Here is a 20,952-nt window from a genome sequence, read left to right on the forward strand (position 1 = left end):
AAAATGAGCTTTAAATGCATTTGCCCCATCTTTTTAACTGCTAATGTTGTCCAGCTCCATTCCCACTTAAAAAAAAAAAAAAAAGGAAAAAGGGCAGCACAGTAGGGTTTATATTAGCTTTGTACTACTAATTGGACAGAAGACTGTGTACTGCAGTGTTGATTAATGGTTCTGCTCTCAAGCTGGAGGATTGCAAGTACAAAAGAATTAGGCCTCTGAATTTGCATATTTTCTATAATTACGAACCTGATCACAGCGCTCTCCAGATTTCAGGTTCCCCCCGCCCACCCCTACACTTTTGGTGGTTTAACTTGCACAAGTCTAGCTGCTGACAGGTACAATCATCTGATAACTATGATACACGACAACTGCAATCAATCTGCATACCTGCTACACAACTTACACTGGAAATGACTCAAGGTCTAAAATGCTGAAAAATCAAACAAAAGCCTAACTTTCTTCCGTAAGGACTGCTTTGCCCCAGCAGAGCACCACTTTTTTTTTTTTTTAATTGCTCTCATTTCAGACAACTCATTTACAACTGCAATAAATACACTTCCATCAAAATCTGCTGACTTAAAGACAGCGAATACATTCTTGTCAGGCAGTCAGACAGAATAAAATAGAACTAACCAAATGAAATGGGGTCCAGACTGACAACTTTGCCAGCCAGAGTGAGAGCATCACAGGCAGACGGGAATACAAGACTTGGCAAAAGGAAAAAAAACAGCAGCCAAGTTCTGCTGAATAACCAATACACAGATGACAGGGAAAAGAGCTGGATAGTTTAATAAGTAGCTATGATATACATTTTTAAAGTGCATTAAGAATAGCTTCTAAATAAGGGGTAATACTCATCTGCTCTGCTGGTGGTCCTGCCCTGCAGCTGCCTTGTTCAGAATCCCTGCCAGTCTACTCAAATGGCACTGGGATGCTGTCATGTACTTGATGTGACAAATCAGGACTCACGTGATAACAGGTGTGAGCCCAGTAAACAGCTACTGGTCTTGTGTAATTGCCACCACTTTGTATTTATTCCACACTTGGCCCAAAGATAAGAACAAAATGGAAAAAAAAAGGCTTGTCACCCTAATGCCATCTCCTACCACCTGCTGGAGCATTTTTAAAGCTGCTTTTACCAGCTCATCCTTCATTCACCATCCTGAAGGTCAGTGGTTTTACTATTCTTTAAACATAACTAATTTTGTCTCCGTTTCCCCAGCGGTGTATTCTGAAAAAGCTTATAGAAGCCAAAAACGAGTCTGGAAGCAAGCCAGCCCAGTTCCTTAACCACCCACTCCCCCAAATCCTTCACTCTCCGTTCCTTGTTTCTGCCCCCGCACCTCAGCTTTCCTCTCAGTATTTGCCAGTACAGCTGTTTGTAGGGCAATGATAAGGACTGGATATAACTGAATTGATTCAGGTTTAAAATAACTCCTAAAGGTATGTCTGGGATATTTGGGCAGCGGGGTCAGGGGGTGGGTAAGGGTTATTTTTTACCTGCATTTCCTCTCTGTCCCAGTTTTCAGCACAGCCTAGGAAACAGTTGTGTCAGCTCAGCCGGACAGAGTTTAGCTTAAGGTTAGCTAAATTGAAAGGTGTAGCTCCTTTCTACCATTCTGTTACGAAGCATTCAGTTTCATACCATTACCGCTTACTTATTTAGTACAGATTTGAGCTAACCACCTCTTGAAATTATTTCCCTTTCTTCCTTGGTTCCATTCTACACTTTTCCTCTCCAACGCACTACAAAAGACCATAGCTTTTTCCTAGACTGCCCTTTTTGATGCCTTTTTTCCCCTTTCTCCTGCAGTTGCCCTACCCCAGTATTTACATTGGGAAAAGAGAAAGCCCAAATTCCAGAACAGGTAAATGGACACAATTCTTTCCAATTGCCCAGACATTCTAATAAAGAGTCCTCTGATGAGATGGGGTTTTGTTTGGTGGGAGGTTTTTTTGTTTCAGTTTAAATGGTACTCCAGTTTGAAATGCTCAAGCCAGTTGGATAACCCAGGACGACTCATTTGTAGATGGCTACTTTGGTCTTACGCAATTTACAATGCAGGAATGTCTTCTCAAGCAAGAAAAAGTGTAGGGAACACCATTAAAGGAAAAAAAAAATAATAAATAAAACCCTTAATCCAAAATTTGATTTTTTTTTTTGCTTAAGGAGATTTTACAGTTTGTTCTAGGAAGGAATTTGTCAGTTCTTACTAGGGACACATTTTATTTAAAGCCAAAGCAGCAGCAAGAAAAAGGCAACACCCAAATGATCCCAAAGAGATGCAGAGTTGAAAGCTTTCTTCATTTTTCTTTTTGAGTCTGTGCTTTAATTCTGCATAATGCAAAAATTAATCTGTTGGCTACACACTTTGGGGTTTTATTTTGATTATTTTAAATACAAAACTTTAAAAAAAAACAAAACAAAAAAAATCTGTCTTTATCATTGTATGCATAAACACACAGAACCAAACTAAACCCAAAGTTTTTAGTAAGAAAACTTAGCTCTGTTCTAACTAATGATTTCAGAAAAGCCTGGTTATCACTTTAAAATGTTGATCTTGCAGCATGATCATCTTGAAATTATTTGAAAATAAATCTAAAAGGTAATTGCAAATCACCAGGACAGCATCTAACTTGCATTCTTGGTTAGAACTTGTCAAACACTGGTGAGACATGCTACAATCAAAATGCAAGTTTCTCAACTCCAAGTGCATTGGCCATTCTCAAATTATCCATTGATATCAGCTAAACAGCACCCTCCAAAAACAACTTCCAGTCTTCCTATGGAGCAGGCCAGAGACAGTCTCACCAACCAGAACATTCTCTAAACACTATTTTATATGAAAGTGTAAAACTCCAAGACCAAAGGAAATATAAACACAGGGAGAAAATGCTTCAGAAAATACTGATGAAAATGCGGCAATACACTAGAATAATTATTTTCAATATCTTTTCTTAGGTAATTCGTAATGTTTTTATTGCCCTAAAATGTTTTTATCATATGAAGCTCTCCAGAAGACTGAAGCATTTGCATTAATCTGCTTTAAAGGTGCTACCTTCGTTCCTCTTTGATACACCTGTCTTCATTTATTTTGAATTTACAGCTATTATCCTTACAAAAGGCTAGTTTCACTCCTTTACTTCCCATAGAGTGCTTGGGAACAGGAAACTGCCATGCTAAAGGTAGAGGCCATGCAAAGTTGGAATACAAAAGAGTATACAGACAAGTACTCAATAAGAAACACTTCTCATAACAGGCTAGGTCAATGAAGATATTCCTGGCACCCCAAGCCCTGCAGGACAATATGTTCTTACAAAAATGTATGTAATTTGTGAACGATTTTTGTAAAACTTAAGTAAAAAAGAAGCCTTACTGAAGATAATTTATAACTGAAGCTCCCAGCTGAGCTCTTCATCACCGTAAATGAATGAGCAGAGGCTTCCCTCTGAGGTAAAACTTGGTCAGCAGTGCTCAGCCTGTACAGATGTACAAGGAAAAGGTAGCCTAGTAATTTAGTGAATTATGAAATGCATTTCTGGCACATTAAGCAAAATATTCATATTTTTGTTCACTGTGGCCTCTCCCCATAAAATCCCCTCCAGCTAAAATCCAATCTCCATAAAGATGTGTAATCTACAAAGCACAGAATTATTATTTCTATCATTACAGATGGAAAAAAAATTGAGGTATTGACACTTGTTTACTGTCCAAGACAAGTCTGATGCTGGGTGGGAAAAAAAAAATAAACAAAACAAAAACAACAAAAAACACAAAAGCCAGGTGTCCAAATGTAGAGTTCCACACCTAAGAAGAGAGGTCTTGTGTTCAAAAAGTTAGGATGTGGAAGCTTGGATTTCACCTGTGTCACTAGGTCTTCTGGACCAATTTTACCCTGGCCCTGAAGCAGAAAGAGGGGGAAAAAGGGAAGAAAAAGGTTTTCCCTATGAAAGCTCATCAGAAATGTCTGCAAAGGTTTTGGTTTTGAGCAATGAGTGTTTCATAATAAAAAACTTCCTAGCTCCATGACTGTACCTTGGTCCTTGCAGACTGCAATGAGGAAAGGCTGTGAGGAATGCTAGTTTAGATTTGGTGTGAAGTCACGCACAAAGCATTCAGAATGTTGGATGTGCCATAGGAACGTTTTTACCACTGTTTAATTCTATAGGATAGGCTAACACTTGAGTTATGAACCAAACTCCTTGAAATACTTCACAAAAATCTCATCTTTTATCTTTTAGAATAAAGCTTGCTCTTACAAATGCACTTTTTTTAAACAAACTTAATTAGTTTACTGTTTGTTTCCACTCAGCATTAGGTGCACAATGTAACATACAGTATTTGGCTACTGACACCCAACAGAGTTCTTACATACTCCAATATACATGAGTAAAAATAAATAAATAAATAAATAAATAAATTTGTTTTTCCTTTTCAGCTTTGTCTGAAAAGAGCATGACAACTCAGTCAACATGTCACACCAGTTTAAGAGGGAAATACCAGATACTAATTGGTTTTTTGACTCTACTATTTTCCTTGTATACTACAGACATATAATAAGCAGAAATCTATACAAGCAGAAATCATCACTTCTTTATCAAAACCTACAATTTCTTTCCAATACATTTGAGTGAGAAATCAAAATTTTAAAATCATGGTGTTTGAGATAGATTGCAAAGCTGTATTTTGTTTTATTGCTTTTCTTGGTTATGTCTCACTGAAAAATGTGACAACACATGTCCCTGTGAAACATTTTCCTTTTGTTAAGTCAGTATTTTTCTGAAAGAAAGCCATTTCACTGAAAATAAAATTACATATACTCAGCTTACTCATTTGTACAGCAACTGATGTAAATGAGTCTTGATTTCGGCTGGCGTTCCTGGGTACCACTAAAATACACGCGGTTCTGGGAGAGGGAAGTTAGGGGGTTTTGGTGGGCTTGTTTGTTTGTTTGCTTATTTTACTTGTTTGTTCTTGGGCAAGTTAAAAAGTGAGAAATATTTGTTTTGTTAAGGCAATAATACATTTGAGTCGTAGCTCCTACTAGGGGGAGAAAAAGTACATGCCAAAGGCATGCACCTAGGTCCTATGCATCTCGTTAAACTAGAACAATAAGAGCTCTATGTTTGCCTCAGGGATCCTGTAGATCATATCAGCTGCTGCACTTGCACGCCCGACCAAACTAAGCTGAGTTTGCAAGATACAAGAGGATAAGAGCATGAATGAATTCTTTGCAAAAGGCAGCCATATATCCAGTGCTCAACGGTAAACAGAATGAGGAGAGAGCTGCTGGAAGCAAGGAAAGCACTTGAAAAAAATACATCCCCAGTGTCAAGTAATAGCAATGGATAATAACACATTGTTTAAACAAAATGTAAAAACCCCATACTAAACTGCTTTAAATGTTCCTTCACCATTAGACATCTGTGCTTATTTTGGGGAGTTGACTAAACTACTAAGAGTTATTGCGTACTTGAAAACTCATTTAGCACCTGTTTAACAGTGATTGGTGCCTTACAAATAGCTTATGGGAAAGAAGACTCACCTTGTATAAAGCAGGAATGATCTGATGCATTTTCAGTCGATGAAACACAAAGATATCGTACACCGCTGAAATGGCCAGAACAGTCACTCCTTGCTCCTTCCACAGCATGCTGCATCCTGCACACAGCCCTGCTCCCAAGATCCAGCCCCAAGTACTTGGTGAGGAACCTCTGGTAGAGCAGTGTTTCACATAACACATCAGGGAAAGCAGAAAGAAGAGGCAGGCTCCAATGTCTGCCCTCCCTACGATCCCCGCTACGGCTTCCGTGTGGATCGGATGAGATGCAAACAGCAGGCCTGCTATCAAGGTCCAGTACCCATCCCCAAACAGGATCCTGGAGAAGTTTGTGAAAAGGCCTGTGACTGCAGCATGTAACAGGACGTTTACAAGGTGGTAGCCCCATGGGTCCATCCCTCCGACAGCATGGTTAATGCGGAAGGAGAGTGTGCAGAGAGGTCTGTAGGACTTGTGGCTCCCACTGTGAGTGAGTAGTGTCCCCCAAAAGTCATTGTAGAAGATATGGGTCCACGGCGTCTCGGGCAGAAGGTCCTGGTTTGTCTTGATAGCTCGACTACAAAAGACAAATAAAAACTTCATTTCAACAGAAGGAAAAGGGTACAAATGAAAGGCTGCGACAACGCAATCATACTGCTATGACAAGAAAGAATGGCATTGCTTTGGTGCTGCTTTAATTCAAGTTTTGAATTTTTACAGGAGATGTTAGAAAACTACGTATCTATTGACTTCCCGCTAAAGCAAAATTTCCATATAAATTGGCTTTTAAAACATTAGAAACAGATGTTACGCTGCTTCCATTAAATTAAAACACCCTTCAGTGACATTCTTCTGAGTCTAACCCAGGAGTAATCGGTTAAGATTTGATGAGTTATAATTAAAACGTAAAAGAAATATGAAAAACTGACAAACATTATTGTTGAAACAACAGATCCTCCAGTAATTCAGAACTAAAACCCCAACTGGCCTTTTATACTGAAATTTTAATTTAGATGTTGGAATGAATCTCATCGACATGGATGAACAATAAATACAGAAGTCAGTAGAAACATGCAAATCTCTGGTGCTGTACGGGGCACACCCACAACTGTCTCATACATATTTTGACTGACAACATTTTCTGCTAACACCTTGCAGGAGGCAGACAGCAGAATATTTTACAGATGAAAATATACCTTCTCTTTAAATTTCTTATATTTACAATTGACGAAAAACATTTTTAGGTTGTATTACCTTATGAATTCAAGTCTGTGTCAGCTTGATTGGAAAAAAAAAAATTCTGCAGCTTTCAGCATTTATGTTTCCAACCACCCTGGCAAGGACTGGTGCCAGCCATTAGCAGTCCCCATGTCTAATTCGGTACTGTAAAAATCTGTCCCCTATAATGTTTGTACAAATCCAATCATTTGCATTTAAAATTTATGCTGTGGGAGAAGGTGTGAGACCTGCTTAGCGCAAAAAGATGACTAGAATTTAATTAGTTACTTGCCTTCATAACCAAAGTTGTATTTAAGCAATTCTTTAAAGACGCATTGTTGTTACTACTGAGCTTAACTCATTTAGCATTTTTTTTTTTTACCAGGGTAATTAAGAAACCAGCCAGCTCAAAACACTTCTATTAAAAATATTAAACACGAGAGATGATTTATATCTAACGCTTTACTCATTCCCTCTTTCTGCCTTTCCAATAAATATCTTCCCATAATTAACAATTTTTCAACTCGGATGAGGAAGAAAAAAAATGGTGAGAAAGTCAGGCCTGTGTTTGAAATGCACTACTCTAATTCATACTCCAAGACTCCCCTCACATTCTCCACTCCCTTGGAACCTGTATTCAAATCCCATTTTTTTTATGGTATTAGTTTCAGGAATGTTGTCTTGCTCTGTAAAGAAAAATGCTCAAACACTGATATACTACGCCACAGAATCTCCATGCAAATACTCTAAATACCACGCAGCTCAGCATTTCCATTGTCCGGAGCACATTGCTGTAATGCTTTCAGACATGCTTCCTCTCAGCATGTCCTTTTGTCTCTGAGCATATGGAGGTTATGGAGAGGTCAGCCTTTAAAGATCTGATGATGCTTTCTAGAATACTTGAAAATTTTCATTTTGACTTCTGCTTATGCAGTGGATCAGGTTGCTTGTATTTGTTTTCCCAACCCCACACACATTTTTCTCATTTTAGTCCAGTCACAAAAGAACATTGGAAGAAAACAAGATCTTTGTTTCCACATTATTTATCTTGTCCTTCCGTGTAGTCCTTTCCTGAAATCTAATTCCTCTGTTTGTGATTTCAGTTTGTAGTATCACTCTCAGAACTACTATGAGAAAACTAGGAATTCAGCAAGAATGAAGCAGGTGTTAGGCTAGAAAGAGTCCTTTCTCTGAGGAAAACATAGTATGTTAGACTACAGACTCCCAAACGCTAAGAAAGGCTATCAGATGTCAGGATTAAGAGTTGAAACCCTGAACTGCAAAAGTGTTTTTTCTTGGGGAAACACTAAGAAAATAAGTGGCAGTAATATTGCCAGCACAACTGCCCTCCCCTGAGGCAGAGCATTCTGCTACAAAGAGCCTAGATGGTGCCCAGGTCATTCCCAGGAAATGGCAGTTTTTATTATATCTTTTGCAAATGGGGCCATTTCCAACACTTGAAGCCACCCAAGGACTTTAAAAAAAAACAAACAGAACTGCAGCTACCAGTACACATGTATAAAACAACTCCACACTATGATGCTACACTTCTTAAGAAAAGAGACCAACCAGCCCTCTCCCTCTAAGCCCTCCCTCCATCATTTTCACGCAGCACATATTCATATTGGACTATTCCCCACCAAAAGTAAACTGCTTTTCTCCAAATCATAAAGAAACCTATTACAAAGAAACCATTCTGGAGGCATTAATTCAGTCAAATTTTATTTACAGCCTTAGCAACAAATTTGGTGCAGCCCTGATCCTCTCCTGTTCAGTCCTATTCACAGCAAAAGTTAAAAAAAAACAAACAAAAAAAAAAACACAACAAAAAATCAAAAGGAAGCCTTGAAGATACAGTACTGATCATCCTGTATTTGGGTATGGATTTCAGCAGGCAATTCAGAAATACTCCTAGTTTCTCGTGCGTGTAAAGGCAACAGATTATAGTACCTGCCAGTCAGCATGAAAAATACGGAAGCTGCCAGTTCCAGCCTACTCAGTGGTTCAGTCAGGTCAAATGTTGTATTCTCTACAAGTCAGAATTTTAAATAAAGTTAAAACTTCTTTCCATATGGTTATTTTTTTGCTAAATGTATGAAAGTAAAAGTAAAGAAAAAGTCTAGCTAATGCTTTGGGATATTAGAAAAGTCTAATACAAGAGCAAAGCTGGATGTCCTACAGCAAAGAAGCGAGTCTCGCATAGTTTACTTGTTGAACGTTCAACAACTACTCTGTTTCACATTATAAAATGTAAGAAAAAAGACACTTGGCCAACATTAGACTTGACCCCATAGGAGGATGCAGGAATACGAGCACCTAAGATACTGGAGCCAGGCAGCTCTGTGTCATTTTGCCCTCAAAAGTAAAAGCAAAGAAGGTCTCAGGAACTCCAAGGACAACACCCCGGACACCATTACTGCAGGTCACGCAGAGACAGCCGGTGGGCTGAGTCCAGCCCAGGCGTAACCGGCCCGGGCTGTGCCCATCTGCATCCCCAGCCTGGCTGTCTAACAGCACTGGCAAGAAAAACACGAAGTGAAATGTTTCTCTCCGTGAAGGGGAGAGAAATACAAGCTCTGTATCTAATAAAATAAAAAAATAAAAATAAATAGTACTAAATTACTCGTGTCAGGGCTCTGAGGGCACTAACAAGCCTTGACAGTCCTGACCCCCCGTCCCCGGAGTCCCCTCGCCCTGCCCACGGCCCAGGACCCCACGTCAGCCCCCCGGGGCCGTCAGCCCCCAGCCCGGCGACACGGCAGCAGGGCCGCTCTCCGGCTCCCCACAGCCCGGCCCGCCCGTGGGCCCTGTGGGCCTGGGCCCACCCGTGGGCCCATCTCCCACCCGTGGGCCCATCATCTCCCGGCCATGGGCCCATCTCCCGCCCGTGGGCCCATCTCCCAGCCATGGGCCCATCTCCCGCCCGTGGGCCCATCATCTCCCGCCCGTGGGCCCATCTCCCGCCCGTGGGCCCATCATCTCCCGCCCGTGGGCCCATCATCTCCCGGCCATGGGCCCATCATCTCCCGCCCGTGGGCCCATCATCTCCCGGCCGTGGGCCCATCATCTCCCGCCCGTGGGCCCATCATCTCCCGCCCGTGGGCCCATCATCTCCCGCCCGTGGGCCCACCATCTCCCGGCCCGGCCCCGTCCCCACGGAGGTGCCTGATGCCCGGGCCTGGGGCAGCTCCCCGGCTGCCCTGCTCCTGGCTGGGGCAAGGCCCTGTTTTTCTTTAATTACTAAATGAACAAGCTGTTAACTCTGCTGCAGTATCAATGCTTAGTCGCCAATGTCAGCGGCAATTTTGAAAGCAGTCCCTCTTCACGGCCTGGCGGGTAGCACTGACGTGTCCTTTGTAAAGCCTCCCGCGCTGGCAGCCACCCGGGCTCTCCGCAGATAGAAAATAATATTAATTGCTGGCTCCGGGAAAGACTCTGGGATAAAGGAAACTACAGAATGCCTTATTAGCCTTGTCTTCTCCTTCACTCACAGTTTACCTTCAGGTTATGTCCTGCAGATTAGTCCAATCTTGCTAATGGGCATAACAAGAGGAACTCTCCAACTGCACTCATCACTCAAACAGAGCCGTAAACTCTGCTCTCGCTAAAAGGCAGCGGGTCACCAGGGAAAGTCATTTTTCAAAGCTCCAACACAATTGGCATTTTTACTTTCAAGCAGCCTCAGATAAGGGTTGCAGACTCAGTCAGGGAACTTGTTTTCTTCAATTTTTAATGCCTGCCCACTTCACGCATCCCAGGAGAGCGGGATATCTTATTCAGTGTACAACAAATGGATGGGTTTGAGAGGGGGGAAAAAGAAATCAGAGTCAGCTATCAATTCTTCAGAAATGGAGTCTGAAGACAGACAAAAGCTGTGAAGGCAAAATCATAATTTCTAATCCCCTCGAAAGAATCCTTCTGCTTCCTGCCATAAACCACTTATTTGCCTAGGTCGGCACACACCTTGAGTGCAATTCAGTAAGATTTTTTTCATCAAACCAAAAAATGCCAGAGACACAGCAGTTCACGCATGCACATATACATTCATACACACACAGAGAGAAGTCCCAGATGTTTTTAAAATTAACAGCTATATATGTCCTAAACTTGTGCACTAGTGCTAAACTGATCCAGGTGTTAACACCAGGGTAAAAAAACAGATGCAACATTCTAAAGTGATTTAACACGTTAAGCCTTATGTCCAGCTTCAATATTGCTAATGGTCCCCATATGCTGAAAATGAACATCAGCATTTGAAGTAGAGAACATATTTTAAAGAAAAAGGAGAACTCCCAAACGTGCACACAGGAAGCCATTGACCAGCCCTCTCACATACAAAACAGATAGGCAGTGATGGACTGGCAAGTCTCTACTTGGAGGTTCTTTGTTGTTTTTCCTCAAGATCATTTTTGAATATTATTCATTTACTTCTTTTTCATAAATAGCAATGGAAAAGCACCCTGGAGTATTTTTACAGTGGATCTTAACAAGTCATCCTAAGGATATTTTCAAGATCATATGTTACTTCTGTAGACAATAAGCCTGAAAACACCACCAGAGTCTACTTTTTGGAGTACAAACAGCTTCACATCCCCAAAACATACAGCAGCTGAGTCAACCTTCCAAACTACTTACAAGCTATCTGTTAGGCAGGTCCATGGTCAGAAAGCAGGCAAGTAGAGCTTGTCATAGTTTGGACAATTCTTGTACTTGCCCACAGACTACAATGTAATGTAGTCTGTATTGATAGGATAAAGAAAAATCAGAAAATACTATCTAGTACGTAGAGGTGTCTTAAGAAAGTAATAAGCATAAGTACATAAAAACACATTCATTTAAATGTTTAGTTATAGACTCAAGGGAACTAGTTGCCATTCTGGTAGATTTCTGGTGGCAATTATGTCTTACTTGTTCCGTATTTAAGTTCATTCCTTCTCAACTGTTGTGAAAGTGGAATCTATCTACAAATCCAGCAGGCAGTAAAGTTTTATCCATGCCACTTCTCAAAAAAAGATATCTATATTGTATATCAACTAGGGACACCTGCAGGAGACCAAATTCTGTGCATCCTCTGGTTTTCAAGTTGCAGCTTTCAGTTTCTCTTAAGAACAAACTTTCTTAGGTGAATCTCTAAGGAAGAGCTAATAACTCAGCTGTTTTCACATAGGAAATACTGGGTAACAACTAGTTAAGTGATATATAGGATCCTGAGTTGCTTGCTAGGCTCTGAGAATAGGACTATACATACCAAATAGATTGAAGGAAACACCAAGGTTCAAATCATATTTTAAATTACTTAAAGGAAAACCCAACATCACAAAAGGCCAATAAAGTTCTAGTAAACTACTACCCAGTTAATTTCTGCCAATAGTATGGTTCTTTTCTAACTATATAGAAATACCTGAATGCATCAAACTCAGAGCTCAAACACTGAACACATATATTTTTAATATAATATTCCTATCCTATGTAACTGCTAGTGAAAGCTATTAACCAAACATGTAGTTAATACAGGGCCTCAGAAGAATACATTAACAAATGATAATATTATTTATAGATTTCGGACTATTACTGCCCTACAGCAGTAATTTCATAGTCAACCTCAGTTTAGTACCAGAACAATCAGGAATGACAAATAACAGGACTGTAAGTAGTGTTTTGCTCATAAAACTTTCTTGCGTGAGACCTTCCTGAATTAGATACAAGCAGAGTGGAAAGATGGATGAGTGAGACAACTATAACTATACCCTCACATGATTGCAACCGCTGCCAAAAATGAAGACACAGAGAAATGAACAAAAAAGCCCTCCAGAAAACAAACAACGAAATCGCAGAGAAAGGTTATGGTCTTGTACCACAGTATAAAGACATACAGACTTTCTAAGATCTTCTAAGCTGCACAATGTCTTTTAAAGGAATTGATCTTTTAAAATAAGCAACATAAATTTGCAGAATGCAATGGGAGAAAAAAGACATCTAAGCAAGGTAACTTGTTCCTTGCTTATTTCCATGAATGACTATCAGCTGTGGTTTGACTTAGTCCACCAGTAGGCTATCATCCAGCAGCCCAACAGCTGCAGCCTTCTAGACTTTATACCTTTGCAACTGAAGACTCACTGTGTTACTCAGAAAAAGGAAGCGGTGGTAGTAGTTACATGCAACACTGAATGCTGTTGGGCACTGCCTTAACTACACTGAAGTCTGCTGCACGTATTGATTTTCTTATTGACTAAAAGAACTTTGAAAACTTTAAGTAACTAAAGGTTCAAAACATTTTTGGTCACAGGAAGGCTGAGATGGCCTGAAAAAAATCTTTTCCACCCGGACCATAAATATTTCAACAGCTAAGTATAAAGGCTTTGAACTGTATCCTTCTCCATAGTATAAGCCTTTTCATTTCTAAGTGTGTCCTCATCTGCTGAAAGAATCTGGCCTTAATATTAACCCTAAGTGCACCTTACTCCCTCTCACTTTAAGCTTTACTCTGGCATAATGAACACTAAAAGATGGACTATGTGAAATTTGAAACCCTAATTAATACCAACTGCCTGGCATACCACTATTTGATTATTCATGCACAGGTAAAAAATGCACACTGGAGGGAAGTGAGAGAAGTAATTAATATTTTCTGATGCCGAACAATGGGATACCATCAGTTTCCTCTCAGGAGGGAGCAGATAAACAGAGGGAGAAGGGCTCCTGTCTTTGTCTGCTCCCTGAGTTTCTTCACCACAGCATGTACAGTAGGTCTGTGAAAAAACATTTACTGAAACAATACTTACATTCCTAAACTAGAAAATGCTTTCTGCTATTCTCACAGCTGTTTCATAAGCTAGCTTCTCTCACGATTACACCATACAACATGAAATTGCTAATTCTGTTCCTCTAAGACTTCAAGACACTTCATATTTACCTGATAACATACTCTTTCAAATACACATTCAAAGTTATTCTTTAAAATATTCTTCAGTGCCAAACTACTGCCTGGCAATAACTCATGATTTGTTTATTTTATATATATATGTATATATAAAAAGTAACAGCTTCTGAAGCATGGTCAGAATTCATAGTTGGAACCTCTGCTCCCCTTTTCAAATCTATTTTAGATGATAAAAGTGGGCCCAGCAGGCCTTATTAGATTTACTGTTCTGCAGTAGAATATGGCACTACACTATTTCTCTTCCCCACTTTCCTTTGAAAAAATAAAACATAAATAATTTTTGCCATTTCACCATTCAGCAACTCACAACAGTACAAAGAGAAATTTTAAGGCTTGAGAATACAGTAGTTAAAGCAGACATGTTGAGTTTCTTAACCAAACTAATAGTATGGATATTAAACTACTTTTTTTGACAATCCACTTTCTGAATATACATAAAGCCTTTCCAAGGCACACACATTTTAAGCCATTATCTGAAAATGGAGGCACACATACTGTAACACTACAGAATAGAGTTTATCAGTCATACATCAGTCCCATGACTATCATCTTTGCTCTTTTCAGTACATGGCAGACTATACTAAGAAAAAAAGCTCAGTAATTTAATTTTTGAAAAATTACCTTTTTTTTTTCCATTCAATCTATTTTCTGACAGTATTTTGAGAAAGTTCAAGGAAATTGTACATAATTATGCCTAAACCCATGCCTCTTGTGAACTCTAAATTTAAAGCCTGAAAGAATGTTTAGGCAGCACTGACTTTTATTTTTAGTGAAGCATCGAAGAGAATACACAGGAACATGTACACATACAAATATAGAAATAATGAGTAGAGGAGAAACTACTGAACCACAATGTAATATACAGACACTCTCCTTTATATATATATTGGGGGCGGGGGGGGGGGGGGAGAGAAAAACCGAGTTATTTTGTGTAAGTTCCTTTCTTCAAGCCTTTATTTAAGCACCAAAAAACCCCTTCATTAACCAAGGTCTGGTCTAAACTTAAAATTTTACTGGTTTAACTGAAAGGTGTTATTCAAAATCTATTTAGTGAAAACAATTTGGTGTATGCATATCCACAGAGATCAATTTAACCTTTATACTGGCTTTAGAACTCATACTGAAGAAATGTCCTTATTGGGGGAGGGGGAACAAAAAAACAGTCCCAGACCCAGGTATTATTGGTCACATTCATGTTTTTCACTGTAAGAATCAAGTGATTCAGAGAGCAGGCAGACCCACCCCGGCTTTCATTATCCACAGAACTGGCAAGCACAGACGGCACCATGCTACAAACTATCAGCTGTGGAATTTGTGCCCAGCCAAAATTCTCCTGTCTCCAGAAAGTCTCCTCCTCCCTCCCTTCAGCCCCACCATAACATGCATAAATGCATAAAACTAATGTTCTGACACACACCAACTGTACACCCCTCATTGCTTTTCCTACCCAAAGGATATCATGCTAGCAGATTTGTGGGGTGGTTTGTTTTGTTTTGTTTTTTTTTTAAATAATATTGTACAGAATAAGCATTTTCCATTTAGGTTAAGCATATTTTGGTATCTTACAAATATTTATGCTGAAGCCTTAAAAGACTATTTTGTATGGCAAGAAACCAGAACTCTTGGGTATCTTTTTCTTGTAGTATTGCCCATTTGTAATATAACTGCCCTCAGAAGTTCCTCAATTATGTATACGAAAGATCACCCACAAATATATTAACTTGACACAATACAAAAGGTACCATTTTCAGACAGCAGCTTTCAAATAAAGTGGTAAGTGAAAACGCAATGCTTAAAATTTTTCTTTCCTGAAATCAGTCTGGTCTGAGGAATCAAACAGATGCCACAGGTCTTCAAAATCATTACTATCTTCCTAGTCTAGTTTACCAACTTCTCGGATATGCAGTCACAGGTGATTGTGGTCATAGCCCTATTTATAGCTAGATACTAAATAATATTAGGAGGGCAAGTGAATCCTCTCTGAGGATTAAAAAACTCTAATATATTCTGAGTCAGCTCTGAAGTCCAGCTACACAATCATGAACCAAAGATCAAACCATTTCAGTGAAACAGTCTGAGGAAACACACAAAACAAAGCAAGTTTAACTTGATGGAAAAAGCAGCAAGAAATGTTAACATATACTTGAGATAAAACCCAAGGCTTACATTTCTCTGTGATGACAGTTTACTCACCAATGAATCAACCAAAATATTTAAAGTACCTTCTCAGAGGATTCCAAATTAAAAATAGTGCAGCACTTTTCCTTTTCAGATTCCTATTAACCAAAATGCATACACAATATATAGAGGGGCTAAAATCTGGCTAGGAAGCATTTGTGATGGATGGAGTTAGACTGTATCCTCAGGTCTTGCCATAGACATGTCAGACAAATTCCTGGAAACATTTCTGTAATTTTTTTTTTTAAGCAAAAAAAAAAAAAAAAAAAAAAAAAGGAACTTGCTACAGATATATGTCAAAACCAATTTTTATGAAAACTAAATTCTATCAAAAAGTAAAACAACCCAGATAATTAAAAACAATATTTGGTCCCACAAAGATGTGTAATGACTTCTAGTGAATAGAGTGACTGTTCAGCATAGTCCTGGATAAATGAACTATGCTCTTTCCAGCTCTCCAACTTCTTCACAGGAGCACTGTGGGATACCCTTCACAAACATACTTTAATAGAGCAGACTGGCACCCACCCATTTGGAAGGTGTTGATCCTACTGAAAAAGGTTGAAATCAGTTTTACTGATTTATTTCATCTTTGCGCCTCAACAGCTTATCCAGATGCAGGGATCCACTAGAGTAAACCAAGTTTTGTGGCATGCCATAGCAATTGTGAAACAGTAGAAATTGAAACCACAGCAGTGTTTAAAATAAATTTTATTTTCTCTTAATTCCTTGGTTAAAAGCACCCAGTTAGTAGGCAACCAGTTTAGGAGTGACATCGAAAGGACTAGTCACAGTTATTTTGTAAAAGAAAATATGGGCTTTATAGTTGCCATTATAAGCAAGTCCACACCAAGCACACTCTTGAGGATTTTACTGGATGCTGTCAAAGATTGAGCTAAAAAGCCAGGAAATGACAAATTAGTTGAATTATGTTATCAGAACGTGCAGGATCAAATTCTGATTTCTGCTACATTAGTGTTAATCCACATTAGTATCGGAATAACCTCCAATTTATGTCACTGAAACCAGTAGGGTTTTATAATCAACTGCAATTGGCATAAGCTTTTATAGCCTTTCAGTAGACTTTTTAGACTTTCAAGCATAAAAACAAAACAGCCAGAAACCATTCCTTTTAATGTTTTAGAGCAGCTGTTGGGAGGCAGGCAGTAAGTAAAAAGGATCTCAGACAGCAATTCAGGTAAACTGAAGCCATTACCAGAATCACATACCTGATCAACCTTCCTGATGATACCATTACAGCTAAGTCAAGTCAAGCTGAACTACAAAAAGCAGCTAGAGTTGAACTGAAACAGTGCCAGATTTTCAAGTTTCTCCAATTCTACGCTAGCCAACCACTTGCACTTTTCTCCACTAGTGATTTGCGTACTGTTTTATTTAATTTTTTTAAGCAGCTTTAACTTTCCTAAGTATCCTTCTAAAAAATGAAGGTCTGAAGATCTACTGAAAGATCAAACCAATATTTAACTGCTAGGCTTAACTTCCCTACTGTAACATTTAAGTCCAACCATCCTTGACAGCAGCACAAGGGAGGACTGCATTTTTCCTGGTAGCTAAGAAACCCAAGTGCCACAAAAGGTTATGGTATTTCATAAGTCTGGCCTTTAGAAAACAACAGCTCTAAGTTCTGCCTAAAGAGACCTATAGAGGAAAGCTGATCAAACACAAAGCTTTACGAAAGCTTTGAAAAAGTGAACAGTTTGCTTCTTTCAGTAGTCTACATCAAGCACAGAAATGGTTTGGGGGGAAACAATTCATATGTAATATTTTATTAAGACAGAAATTGTAAACCGTGTCTCAAACTTCCAGCACTGCTAATGGACAGTGATAATTTTGCCTTCTCTATTCAAAGGAGGACTGGTTGAGATCACAGTAAGAGGAAACTTCAAACATGGGGCAAAAAAAATCATGGGTAGATTAAGAAACACATGCAACTCAGTGCAATGAAGGTGACCCAAACGAACCAGAGAACAGACTGCTGGAGAGGTCAGTCAGCACTTTCAGACTTCAAAAACAGCAAAACAGTAGGTACTGTGTTGTTGCATTCGTCTACAAGGCAAATGTATTCTCTTCAAATATCTCAGCTTCTCACATAAGGATGGAAGAAACACAGAATTTCACCTCGGAGAGAAGAAGCTTCAGCTTCACATGCCTGAGCTTCAATCGAGTCTGTTTTCTACTAGGGAGCTACATGTGTTTTATATATATCATTTAAGAAAGAGTATTGTAATGCCCTATTTTTTTTTTTTTTCTTTTCCAAAGAGCAACAGTCCATGTGAATCTTTACATAAACTACACCACACACCTATTACCTACAAAGCTGGGGAAGGTTACTTCTTCAGAGTTCAGGCTCCCTCTTTGCTGTCTCCCATGGCATTACAGGCCACTGAAAGTTTAATGAAGAAATTATAGTTTGCCAGACCATATAAAACAGCAGGATCTATTTATTTCTGCATAATAAAACCAATGTAGAGTAACATAAGGAATAAGCAGTTTCTGCTCTACGACACTTGCTTCTTTTTCTAGGGCTCTACATTGATCTTGCTACAAAGTAATCGGGAATTCAAGATTTATTTCTCGCCACAGGAAATTACTTGTTTGGAATAATGCAGTGCTGTGTATGCATCATAAATTTCTCAGGTTCCTAACATGTTGTCATACACAGAAAGACACTGAGAAAAGAATTAGGACATACAGCCAATAATACAGCTATCCAACCCACATATCCCATCCACTAAGACAACATAGCCCTGAAGGAGTATGAAGATTTCAGTGTAGACTGCCATGTTCTTTTAATGAAATCTGAAGAAATACTGAGATAGTAAGATACTGCTATCCAATTATTTTGGAAAAATTTACCCAGATGATGTATGTAATCAGCCATACGTACCTCATTTAAATCAACTTCATTACCCCCTCTAGTCTAGTTCCTTCTCAATTCTAAGCTTCTAGGATAAAAGCCTGTAGAAATCAGTGTGGAACAGAGGCAGCTCCTGGCTCATGAGAGGCACTGGGAGCCCACAGGAAAGACAAAAACTCACCATCACGTTTTTAAACTTGCTGGGAGTTGGAAGCCCCAACCCTGGAAACTGGACTGACTCTAACTGGGAACTGCAGCAGTGCTGAGTACGAGGATCACTTCACATGAAAACATTCAATGTGAATCCCAAACTTCCAGCAAATGCTTAACCATCAACTACTGAGAAAGACAAAATAGTATTTCTAGAGATACAAGCTGCCATTATTTTAATATTACAGGCCAACAAAACAGATGAAAGTTTTAAATTAAAGGTCACTTCTGTGGGCTGATATTCTGCAATTGTATGTATAAATCAAGCCAGGTGACTTATTTCCAATAGCTGTGAAAATAATAAAATTGGTTTCAATGACCTCAGAGATATATATGCTTATTTGTGGTTGTGGCCCCAGGCAACCCTGAAATCAGCCATTCCATTAAGTCAGAAGCATGGCACACAGCCAAGCTCCTGTAAGAGTTAAAGGTCTTGCACATACTTTCTTTGTGTGTTTATTTGAATAGAATGGTGACTTTGGGTTTTGGGCCACCCATCACTTACAGACCTCCCATAATATTTAAAGGAACTGCTCAGCTGAATCTTAGCATATACCAGTCAGCCTTGGGATACTAGCTCTTCAAACAAGATGTAAAAGCATCAAAAATTGAAGCAACGGGGAAAAAACATCAAACCAGAGTTTATCTGGAGATATTTTAATGTGTATTTTCCTCTACAGATGAGTCATGCAACATTTTGGGTGCAGTTTACTTACAATGAAAAGATAAAGAACATAAGTGCTGTTACAAAGCCAAAAGAAATACACACTAAATACAAACTGTCCAATATAATAAAATAAGAAATAATGGTGACAATTATCAGAAAACAAAGAAAGTACTTTGGGTCACCATACTGTAAATTTTATTTTTTTTTAAATAACTAAAAGAACCTCTTTTTCCCTTTCTTCTCCAGGGTCACAAAAAGAAGCTGTTAACAGCTAACTCATATAATCAGGAATACCACAATGATATGGGGACATTAGAAACAAATGATTTGAACATTCAAAAATAACTGGCATTTGCCAGTAGTCTTAAGGACACCCTGCTACTAAATAAACAATCAGTTTCTCAGTCTGGGCTCCAGAGCCACAAAAGTAATCACAAATTACATCTTCATTCAGAAGCTTCACAGTTTTGGTTTTTTTTTAATCAAGGGAGGTTTCCATAATACAAGAAAACATCAGTGTATCCTATTCCTACCTGTACAGCTGAGCTCTCTCAAATAAGACAAATTCACAAGGAAAATGCTATGCCTAATGATGAGCAGGGGAAAATATGAGTCAAACTTGCCAGCGTACATAACACAAACGCTAGACTTACTGCTCTATTTTCTTGCTGGTGGTACTGTTTTTTACCACACAAGCTCTCTCTCAAAGACAGCAAGTGTTAAATTGATACAGATAGAGAGAACAAAGTTTTTAGAACTCATTAATAGTACTCATCCTGATCCCTCCTGGAATTCATGGCCTCGTCTCTAATTTTAGACTGTAAACATTGAACAAAAGAAAGTAGCAAGCAAAATGTTCTAGAATAGGGACCAAATTTGGATTAATTTTTCTTTGACCAGGTACCACAATAAAGGTTGGCAGGTACCAATTTCAGCGGTACCAGTTCCAGCCTGGACAACTACCACTTTGAACAGTCATAAATTACACAAGTGTGTATACACATACAGTGCCGTTTAGGAACTGCTGCTTTAGAAAGTTGATTCAGTGCTAATGTCTAAAGCTTTAAATTTGGCTCCTGCAACAGAAAAGGGTACAAAAGCATGACTGCTCACTAAATGCCAAGGAAAGAATCCAGTGCACCTCTCAGCAATAATAAAAATCAATAAAACAGAATTATTATTTATTTGTAGAATAATTTTTTTTAAAGTGTTCATTTCTTTATGGCCCTAAATAGAGAGAGGAAAGCATTGCCAAGAACAGCAGAAACTCTGAGTTCTGCCACTCCACCTTTCCTGCCACCCAAAAGATGCTAAAAGATGA

The 20,952-nt window shown here is 39.0% G+C and overlaps 1 protein-coding gene across 1 annotated transcript in view; it reads right to left on the minus strand.

Annotated features, from left to right (window-relative positions):
• The window catches only part of TMTC2 (transmembrane O-mannosyltransferase targeting cadherins 2), a 256,843-nt gene that overhangs the window by 148,811 nt on the left and 87,080 nt on the right, over positions 1-20,952 (minus strand). Inside the window, exon 2 of the mRNA XM_030002975.2 lies at positions 5,547-6,117. Within this exon, the coding sequence (XP_029858835.1) occupies positions 5,547-6,117 (571 nt within the window). The remainder of the gene's footprint in view (positions 1-5,546; positions 6,118-20,952) is intronic.

Source organism: Aquila chrysaetos, chromosome 26 (assembly GCF_900496995.4).
Source record: "Aquila chrysaetos chrysaetos chromosome 26, bAquChr1.4, whole genome shotgun sequence".
In the NCBI taxonomy this organism is placed as follows: domain Eukaryota; kingdom Metazoa; phylum Chordata; class Aves; order Accipitriformes; family Accipitridae; genus Aquila; species Aquila chrysaetos.